General features: G+C 34.4%; 1 protein-coding gene across 3 annotated transcripts in view; it reads left to right on the top strand.

Annotated features, from left to right (window-relative positions):
• TAFA5 (TAFA chemokine like family member 5) overlaps nt 1-10915 on the top strand; it is a 416270-nt gene extending 405355 nt beyond the window's left edge. Inside the window, exon 5 of one of the 3 annotated variants that reach the window (XM_058190810.1) lies at nt 8577-10912. In XM_058190810.1, the coding sequence (XP_058046793.1) occupies nt 8577-8613 (37 nt within the window). In that variant the 3' untranslated portion in view covers nt 8614-10912. Of the gene's footprint in view, nt 1-8576 lie in introns of all 3 variants that reach the window. The other 2 variants (XM_058190809.1, XM_058190811.1) reach the window with 2 other exon arrangements.
• The last annotated feature ends 415 nt before the right edge of the window (nt 10916-11330 follow it).

The following is an 11330-nucleotide window of genomic DNA, read 5'->3' on the forward strand; positions in this document are numbered from 1 at the left end:
TATTTCATGGCATAAATCTTACAAATACTTTACACATTTTTTTTCTTGTTTCGAACCAATAAGTAAATAAGTCCAGGCAACTCTACCTTGATGACTGAGAATTTTACACAAACTTAGAAGGGTGTATATTTAGATATACAGTAACAATCTTTAAAAAGTAATGTTGTTTACATTATTTTGAAGAAACTTTAAATTTTTCATTATTTCATAAATATATAAGAATATAAAAATGAAGTTATTCATTTTCTTCCGACATAAAATTCTGTTACTATAGTGGGAGAAGATTACATCTTTTACATCAAAGACAATTTGGGGGTTTACTTTTCCCATAATCATGATAAAATATGCATCTGATAATTCAAATAGTCAAATCTAAGATTAGAAGTTCAATTAAAACTGGATGTCAAAAAATGTTTTGATTATGAACAAGTTTGACGCAACTTAGCAACCACTGATACTCTCTTCTTCAAAGGTTAATTGGTGGATTTATTTTATTGAGCAGAATTCTACTAGAAATGCTGGAACATCATTCCTTGGTCTCTTTTGGAAATCTCAAATGAAAGGATATTTAACCAGTATGGAAGAACTGGATACCGTGTCCAATACATACCGTTCATGTTAACATTCCTTTATATTTATTGCAATCTCCAATATATAAAGGTATATAATGAAACATTTGTACACCTGCTGAGGTAACTATAGAGCTAAAAATACTTTGTTTAATAAGCCTTATGTTAAGGTCATAAAAGACATATAAGAACAAAGATCAGACTTAAATATTTTTCCCAGCGTCATCCAATTTATGTCTTGCTGTCTTTACACTTAAATTCTGTCTAAAATTAGAATAAAGCACCTGCCAAGATTTCAAAGGAACCAAATGATAGCTCTGTAGTTGCATGCATGGTGGTAAATATGCATTTATTTATGTTCTAAAACAATTCCAGAAACTAGTATTTCTAATTTTATATTAAAGTTGCAATTTGGAAAGACAGAAATCAGATGTGGTCTGATCATCTCATAAAAAATTATCAGTGATTTTATCAATATGTCTAATATACCTGTGAAATCCTTGAATATAGAAAATATATTTTTATGAACATTGTAATTTTAAAAATTGTCACAAATTCCTTAATTTTTCTCTTCACTGCTATTAAAATATATCCATTTAATATGTTTAATTAATACTGAATTTTGGAATCATATAAATAAGTTCTACTTTACCAGATCTAAAAAAAATAATATAGTACTAACATAGGATTTCTTCATAAATTTTCAAAATTTCCTCAGCTTTTCTGTCCAGACTTGAATGATAAAATCCATTTTTCTTTCTTCTCCTATGAAGCATAGGAATGATAATCCGGTCACTTATAAAAGCTTTAGAACCACCTCACACAATTCTTATTTCATGATTTGCTGATCATTTATTTGAAAAAAGAAGTTTAAACAAATTTATTTTGATCAATAAATTTTGGATTTGTTGATGGTGTAGTAAAATATACTAGCTGAACTTTTAACAGTTTTTGCAAAGGAATATTAATGTTACTGGACTATGATTTGATAAAAGGGTGTTTAGATTACCATTATCTAAACAATTAGCTAAGAACTGGGATATTTAAAGCTAAGCAAGAATATGTACTGCAAGGTATTATAAAGGGGTAAAATCCAGCAGGTTCTGACAGGTTCTGGAGAACCAGTAGCGGAAATTTTGAGTAATTCAGAGAACTGGCAAATACCACCTCTGGCTGGCCCCAGAGTGTGGTGGGAATAGAGATTTTGTAATATCTTTTCCCCAGGAGTGGGGAGGGAATGGAGATTTTGCAGTATCCTTCTCTGGAGTGGGATAGGAATGGAGATTTTGCAGTATCCTTCCCCTGCCATGCCCACTAGGCCACCTTCACCAAGCAACACCACATCCACCAAGCCACACCCACAGAACCAGTAGTAAAAAAAATTGGATTTCACCACTGGTATTATGTATTATACATAATATTTTCATTGGGTCATATGGAACCGATGCTAAATATCAGCTAAATTACATTTGCATATATCTGTACCATGCAGACATCTCTACCTGGGTGATTGGTATTTGATAGCAACTTTATTGTCAATTAAAGAACCAAAATTACATTAAAATCCCCAGGCACAGTTATATGGTCAAATTTTAAACTAGAAAACTTTAGTGTAATATCTAAATATTTGTGAGAAAATTTGGCAGTAGTATTATATACTGTAGTAGTTATTAGACTAGGAGCAGGACTACCTTCAGCTTCCTGGATGACTGATTCTCTCAACTGCCTTAATTCACAGGCAGTTAATTTGAAGAGAAAGAAGTAGTTTTTTGATAAAATGGAAAGGAAAATATAAAATCAAATAATAAGAGCAATAATAACAAAATTTCAAGCAAGCAAAATTTGAAAAGATTTATAATATTTGTAAACTTAATTAAAATAGTTTCTTCCCTGGCCAATTTGGAGCTGCCATAAATACTTTCTCTCAGAGACTATATGTGTCTCTTAGAAGGGGGGGGAAAAACCTTCAAATTTTGATATACTCAGCTTGGGGGGGGAGAAATCTGCCTCGGATAGCATCTCAATCCTTGAAAGTTGCCTGAAACAATTAAGTGAAGTGAATGGGAGGGAGAATCAGTTTTATGATGAGAAGCTGAACCCAAGTTAAAAGGAAAAGGGGAAAAAAATGATCGGCAAAAAACGGTTACAAGTTACAAAAACTAAAAAAAATCAAAAAGACCACAAAACAAAAAATTTAAAAACGGTAACCCATAGTAATAGAAGAGAAACGAAGAGGGAAGCCGCTTAGAAAATCATTGTGTGTGGAAAAATTGGAAAAATATTCAGTAGCCAACGCAGAGCTGAAATATGTTTCCACCAAGGGAAAACAAAGACCATTGCATTATATTCCAACTCCAGCTTTTGAGAAATCTTTAAAGGCAGCCACAGCAGTGGTGGCTTGCCCCCGGTTCTCTCGGCTTCTGTAGAGCCGGTAGGAAGAATCTGCCGGCGTTCAGAGAACCGGTAGTAATGGCTGGCTGGCCATGTCCCCAAACCGGTTCCCTGATCATCAGAGGTTTGGGTTTTTTTCACTTTTAAAAGCATCTTTTCTTCAGCCAAAAAAGGGCTTTTAAAAGTAAAAAAAAAACCCTCTGATGATCGCGTGGCTGAGCATGGCTCATCAGAACCCTTTAAAAGTTTTTTTTTTTTTAACAACCTCTTCGGCCAAAGAGGTTGTTAAAACAAAAGGTTTTTAAGACTCCTCTGGCGATCTCAGCTGAGTTAAGAGCTGCTGGGCTGCTATTAGGCAACTTCAGCTGGGATTGTCAGAGGAGCCTTTTAAAATCTTTTCTTTCCTCTGGCCCACCCAATCCCCCCTCCTCACTTACCTCATTACAGCTTCTTTCGGGCTGGGAAAGCCATGCTTTACATCAGTTGCATCAGCTAGCAACTGAATCTGCCTGCCTGGAATCCATCTGCTCAGTCAGCAACTGCTTTGCTGGCTGAGGAACTCTGGGAATTGAAGTCCACAAACCTGAAAGTTACTAAGGTTGGAGACCCCTGATCTAAAAAATATAAATAAGATAAAATAATAAAATAAAATATTTGTGCAGCTTTCTGAGATTTGGTGTGTTTCTGTAGTGTTTCACTCTAATTACATAAACACACAGAATCTCACAAAGCTGTATGTGGCATTTTGTGTGTGTGTGTGAGTCAGCTGTATTGTGTTGTGTGTGTGTAAAGTGTGTAAAGTTGGTTTTTGAGCTTTTTGTGGCTGTGTGAAGTTCCGGCTTGTTGCAGCGGCCCTTTTGGATGAAGTGCAGCTGCTTTTACATTGTGTGTGAGTCTGTTATGGGATGTTGTGTTGTGTGTGTGTGTGTGTCCCTTCGCAAGGACTTGGAGGCAGCTCCTCAGAGGAAAAGAGGCGGCGGCAAAGCTCTGGCTGTCCCCCAGGAGAAATCGCCCTGCCTCTGCAGCATTGGTTATGTGACTGAATGGGCGTGGCCAACTTGATGTCACTCACAGCAAGGTGCTGCCCCGCCTTGCCCTGAGTGACTTCAAGTTGGCCACGCCCACCCAGTCACATGACCACCAAGCCACGCCCACAAAATAAGCCACGCCCACAGAACCGGTAGTAAAAAAAATTGGAACCCACCCCTGAGCCACAGGTGTAGCTACAACTAGCTAACCAACCAAAGCTGGGAAAACTACTTTCTAGCTATAGCTTCCATTTACTTCTCTTATGTTCCAAGTTGCAATTTTCTGCATGAAATGATTTTCTCCAAATGGGCCTTTAGTCTCCTCCCATGACTGCTTTCATCAATCAAGATTTTCACATAAGATTTTCCCTAGGATTATGAAGCAGTAAGCCTTTGTACCCACACCATGTGCAACAATCCCAGGTAATAACAATAATACCAGATAATATTATTTTCATCTGTCTTGAATCTTCCATTATTCATCCTCTCTAAATGAGCCTGAATTCTCACATTGTAATGGCAAGAGAGATTTGTCACTTATATTTCACCATACCATGCTTATTTATATCTTCAAGTTCACCTCTGTTGGACTGGTTGTTTTTTTCTGCCTAAGGTAAACATTCCAAATATAAATTTGAAATATGGACTTATTTCAGCTGTTTGATTTTTTTTTGTCTATTTCAAGATCTTCTCCAGCTTTACTGAATCCTTTTTGATAAGAGATGACCTAAGCTCTGTAGATTATTCTATATATTTAAACAGATGCAGGATCATATTGACTGTTTCATTGTCATTCCTAAGGAGCTTTTAACATAGTTGTTGTCCTTTTTCAAGTGCACTTGTCTCCAGGAGCCTAAGATCACTTATTTTTGTGTTGCGAGATCTTTATAATAATTGTTGATATTTTGTAAGTACTGTGTGCTTAGTTTTATTTGGCATTTACTATTTTTGTTGACTGATCCTTAACCATCTTACAGGCCCAAAGAGCTGTGGTATAAAAGCTTTTTAAAAGACAAGTACCTGTTTATCACAGAAAGATTAATCCAAGATTACTTTTCTCACAGAATAAGAATAACAGGTATCATGGGATGACAATATTAGATAAGATGTGAATGCTCCAACACTGGAAATTTTTAAGAAAATGTTGGATAACCATCTGACTGAGATGGTGTAGGGTTTCCTGCCTGGGCAGGGGGTTGGACTAGAAGGCCTCCAAGGTCCCTTCCAACTCTGTTGTTATATTATATTATATTAAGATAACTTCTATTTCTAAATCTTATTTGTGAACAATAAAAACACTTTATTTATTCATAATATTTCTCTGTAGAATATTCTGAGATTTCCTCAAAGAAAAATATTATTGTCAAGTGGATGGAGACTTTTGAATTCTAAATTACTTGTGTCTTTGGGATAGCAATTAATTTTCACATTATAGTTATTTAATTCAGTAGTGATTATTATAAGTCCAATACCAAGGGCTTCAGTTGATCCCCCATGCCCACAGTGTCAAAGAGACAGAGAAATTGGGATAATTCCTAAAAGTCTTTAACAGTGTGAAACATGAAACCCGTTACCATTTTTATATAATTTCATTTAGATTATTTAGCAGAAAAAAATCAGTAGTCAAAATAGGGATTCAGAAGTATAGCTAGCTTTAATAATTAGTGCCTTTTAAATTCTCAAGTTCACTAAATTTCTGCCCTTCCCATAAACACAGATCTTGCTTCACAAATCACACTATTGAACCTTGGGTTAAAGTTTTTTTCTTCCGTAGATCAAACATATGGTCAACCTATCTCCAGTGTATGATTTGAAGAGTAGCCTTGACCATATCTTCCCCAAAAGTGTTGTAATTGTTTGAAATTCTTGTAAATGCAGTCTCAACACATTTGGAGCTTTTCCCTCTATCTTTCCACACACCTCTGAGGTCAGAGGTGACAAGTATTTTGACATTCTAGTTTTTATGATAGAATGTTATCCTACTCCAGAGAAAAGTGAAACACTTACTTAAAATATGCACTCCAACCACAAGCAAACTCAGCTATGTTCTGCTGTCAAATAATCAAGGCTTTCTCAATACCCTTATCTCTTCAGAAGCAAAGTTCTCAAATGAGGACAAATGTAATCTTAATGGGCTCTTGTTGAACTTTTGCATCTGCTTATCAATTCAGAAACAGTACAATGACAGGTAGTATATCTCACTCTATTTGAGTAATGACATTGCCCCTTCATCCTCCTGATTTCTGCCTTCAAGCTCTTTTGTTTTTCCAGTTCATTACATTTCATCTATGTACGAAGTGATGACCCAATAAGGTCAACAATATACCTACTATTAAAACAGGCAAGGATCAGAATACAAACTATGGCCTTAATTAACTTCAAAGTGAATTTCAAGTATCTTAGTAATTTTGGTTGGTGGTTGCTCTTCCATTAAAAGAAGTCAGCACTACTTCTATGTAAACCACTCTACAGCAGTATAGGAATATATAAATATGTATTTATGTAAAGAAATTCACCTATCACTACCCTCCTCAGACTCCAAATTCACTCCCCTCGTAGGCCCCAGTCTACTCATCCCAGCTGTAGACTGCGCAATCTGTGTCCTGTTGGGAAGAATAGAAAGATAATTGACTGCTGGCCACAACTATTAGTTGTCTAGGCCATAGGAGAGAAAAAGGAGAAACATCGATGGTACAACAATGAAGTGGTTTTCTTCTTAATCATTCTGTGCAATTGTGTGATAATTTAGTGACCTTCACACCCAAACCAGGGTTAATCCTGTTCAGAAAATTATCAGTCAGTTTTGGTTGCTGTATAACAATAACCTGTGACATGGTTTACTTCAAATTAATACTGTGCAAAAGAGTATAAAGGCACCTTTAAAACCACCTACAATTGTTCTAGGAACCCTCGGAAAAATCTTTCAATTATATACTTTGATTTTAATAAAAAAGTTTATTGTAAGTTAAAACAATAGCATTGACATCCTTAGTGGCTCAAAAATCTATTTGTACAATGCTGGTTTTAAAAACTTTTTTTTCTTTTCATTATATTATTGTAAATTACAATATATTATTTTGATATAATGGTTTTTGTACTGTACTAATTAACATTATTAACATTTCATTGCTTAGATAACTTGAAGTATTAGAAATGAGAATAGAGAAAAATATAGGTATTAATCATCAGTTAGGCTATGGATGTTAAAAGCATAAAATTATCTGACCTTTTCATGCAAAGTTGAGTACGATATTAGAAAAAAGAGAGAAAGTGCTGCAAATTACATAAAAATTTCTGTATATTATTTTACAGAAATAATAATAATATTATCCCCTCTAATTCAGTACTGGTTATATGTTAGTTCCCATCTTGCAAAACGGGCCCTCTCAAAATAATCCATGTAGATAATAATAAAAATATTATTTTTTTCATAAACATTTCGAAACTAAGAATGGCTTGAACTATCTTTTCTCATAATGTTGATTTCATAACCTAATAGCCCCTTGATATGGGCTAATGTTGTACTAAATTTAGAGATAAAGACAGGGAAAGATCACTAGCCAAGAGGGGGCTGCATATATTTGCTTTCAAAATGTCTATACATAAAAATACACAATTATCGCAATTTCCAACCTGGTGTTTTTGCTTTCATCCTGTCTGTGGCCAAGTGGTTTGGAATCTGTAAAGGAAAAAGCTGTTCAAAAGTTCTGAGGTATTTTTTTTTTCTAGAAAAAGATCTCTCAAATGGCTCACGTTGGAAAACTTAAGTGCATATACTCATATACAGCTGTTGGAGGAGGATATTTTTTTCATTTACTTTTCAAGCCGGCAGGTTAAAAAAAAATAATATTTTGCGGCAAATTGAATAAAATAAAAATTTATTTTCATCTTCCTTCCTAATCATTCTTTTTCTTACTTTCTAGTCCATCAAAACAAAATATTCTAAATGCTGAGAAAATACGAAAATGTAAAAATAAACATGGGTTTTATATTTGCAGCATAGATTTGCATGACATGTATAATTTTATTTTGTTCCCCAAATCTTCGTTTCTGCCATTTAAATCTTTAAACTGTGTGTATGCTTGCCATTATTTTCCTACTATCACCCAGATTTTCCCTTGTCATCTCTTTTTAGAAAACGTTGTTGTATTTTAGTTTAGCTTACAAGTGTATGGCTATTTTTTTCCTCATTACTTTTTTCTATATATCAATGTATAACAATATGGCAATATTGATAGTGGCTATCTTGTTTAGTAGCAATATCACTAGAGGGCAGCATTGATTAAATTAGCCTCTTGAATAATGAGAACATAAACTTGCAGAAAAATATCTGATATAAATCCAGGTATTTTTCTGTTGTAGGTGGATCAAAGAATTCTGCATTTTACAATATCCCTAAATTACGGATAAAATATGTGGCCTATGTCTCATCTTTTTAAAACCGTGCTGTTATTTTCTCAAAACCCATTTAAGGTCAGAGAAGGTAAAGCTGCAATACAAGTTATAAGGATGGGAATCAGTAAGTATTTAATTTATTCATAAAATTTAAAATTAAGATATTAACTCAGTTGTTCTTATTGAATTACAGGTCTCCTGACAAATGCAGCAACGAAGAAATCTTGTAGGCGTTTTTAGGCTCGGTGTGAGCTACATTCCCTAATCAAGTTTCATTGCTGTGGATCATCATCCATTTTATGTCATCGATTCAACTGTCTATTTCTCTGTATTTCATCGAAGAAGGCATAATTCTACATTATGAGCTAAAAGTCTGTTCTACCGTATTAAAGAAAGTTGGACTAAGGAATCAAGATCTAAGAGAAAGGCTTGGGCGTTAGCAATACAACAATCAAAACCACAAGTTCACGGTTAATATTGCATCTGAGATATGTTCCACTGCTGGACATGATCTGTGGTTACAATAATCTGAAAAGTCAACTAAACTGAAGAGTACTCATCCCAACCAGCCTTAGAGAAGACTGTTTTGTCTACAGAAGGACACTAAGGTATAGAAGACAATTTTTCTTGTGCCCTAGACTGCCTGAATTGCTTTTATTTTCTTATGTTTCAGTATATACAATAGACCAAAGAGCAAAATCTATTTTAAAGTGGACACGATGTTACTGTTAACAAGATTGTTTAGATTCAACAGTATGAAAACCACCCTGTACAAATTCAGTTCACTCTGTGAGGAAACGTTACTTTCCAGCAAAAGCCTTTATGGGGCACTGCAGAAGAAGCTGGAACTCCTCTTGGAAAAAAGTAGTACCCTAAAAATCACAAGGGAACATGGAGAGATTATGACCAATCTTAAAGAAGAAAACAGAACTTTTGATTCAAAACAAGACAAACTGTCTACGCACCATTTTACTCTGTGCTTAGATTGACTTATCGTACTAAAATCATTCTAAGTTTAAGCAGTTCAACATGCCTCTTCTATGGTTCCATTCTTTGATCGTTAAAAGTTGGATAATACAGTATTTGCAAAGAGCATGTTTGGTCATCTGTGGCCTATGTCTCATCCGATACATTTAGCGCCAGAAAGCAAATTCAGGGGGAAGAGGGGGGAAGGGGAAAGTAACACTTGTTTGAAAGAGATCATTAAATGTATTTTGAAAAGCCTAAAGTTATATATTTAACAGTTTTTATATGTTGTATATTTGTAGAAAATCCTATTTAACAATTAACGTGGACGGTCATGACAAAAAGGTTCCGAGTTGAGTTGTTGTTTTTATTACTTCAGTTGTCTCTGAAGTAACTGATGTAGTTTGCTTTCTTCCATTGGGACATTCTGGATGTAAAGCATGACCTGAGAGGAATCTGTAGAAAAGCAAAGAATAATGGTGTTTATATTACATAAATGCATTCAACCATTGCACTGTTGAAAGGCTTCCTTTCTCTCTTCCCTTCCTCTTCCTCTTTTCTTTGTTTCTTTTCTTTTTTTGTTTTCTTTCCTTCCTCTTCTTTTTCCTTTTCCTTTTCCCCCTCGGAAGGGAGTGATAGTCTTTTAAATGCCAGTAAAACAGTGTAAAATAGTTGAATAGTCATTACTTTCCATACTCAGTTGCATTCTTTCTATCTCCCCGCCATGCCATTCCCCCTTCCTAATTTAATATAAAGGCCAGCTTGCTCCTTGATCAAGATTTTTTTTTTACAACACATTTTTGAAAACTCCCTTATTCAATATTACGGTAGGAAAAAAGCTAAAGTAAAGTGGTATTTCAAAAAGGAAAAAAAAAAGGAAAAACATTGATACCTTCAAATATAGTATCTCCTTTGTCTATAAGTCTGGCTCATAGTGATATGATTAGGTCAGAAAATGGGCTTACTTCTTTCCCCCAAAAATATTTGTCAATATTAAAGTTATTCCCAATGTCCACTGTAGTATACTACCTAAATACTCCAATTAACTTTTAGTATTATGCTAGTTCTATGCTACTAAAGAAAAATGTATAGGGATTGTTCAAACAATCATAGATAAGAGGTATGGGGGAAAATAGTTCATTTAATCAAGACCTCTCCCAGTTTTCAATATTATTTTATTGCACAAGTTGAGGAAATCATGAATTATAGGTGACAGTGTCTATGAATAAAACATATGTGATGATGGTCTTACTTCATTGTAAAAGTTCTGATCAGTGTCCAGGTAGCAATTAAAGCCCAGCCACTTGAAAAGTATTATGAACTGACTGCACTATAAACTACCAATGTCTGATTTAGAATGTCATGCAATAAATGATGGTAGATACTTCACCTGTATAATAAGAATTGGAGTGCCAGATCCCTCACTCTACTGTTATTATTTTTCCTTTTCTTTTTTCCTTTTTCCTTTTTTTTTTTTTTTTGGAGGGAGTGTAGTAGCCTTATTTAGTCAATACTGAACAAAACTTAAAATGTTTCAACTTTTTTTGTTGCTTTACAGTATTCAGTTTTGTGTTGGTTCAGCTAAATTATGAAAAGAAATAAAATCATTTTATAAGTAAGATTTCTGGTCACTGCTGATGAAATGAGGCAATAATCCAAAGGAGGGAGGGAAAGGTAAGAAAAGGTTCCTGTGAGAGAAAAGGAATAATTTATTTGGGGATGAAGGAACTAGATTTATCAGGATTATTCCTGTATTGTGCTGAATATGATTATAAATATAAAGTGATGACAATTTTCTATGATTTAAAATGTTGAACTGCAATAAGTTATAAAGTTGTCAGAAAAAAACGTGCATTTAAGTGATTGCAGTATTTGGGCCTTGTAAAAGCTATTTTGAAAATTACTAAAAGAGTCTTTCTCCATCCGCTCCTGATAGGGGACGCTTCCTGAACAATTCTAACATTTGAGTTGTGCATTTAGT

Source organism: Ahaetulla prasina, chromosome 7 (genome assembly GCF_028640845.1).
Source record: "Ahaetulla prasina isolate Xishuangbanna chromosome 7, ASM2864084v1, whole genome shotgun sequence".
Lineage (NCBI taxonomy): Eukaryota > Metazoa > Chordata > Lepidosauria > Squamata > Colubridae > Ahaetulla > Ahaetulla prasina.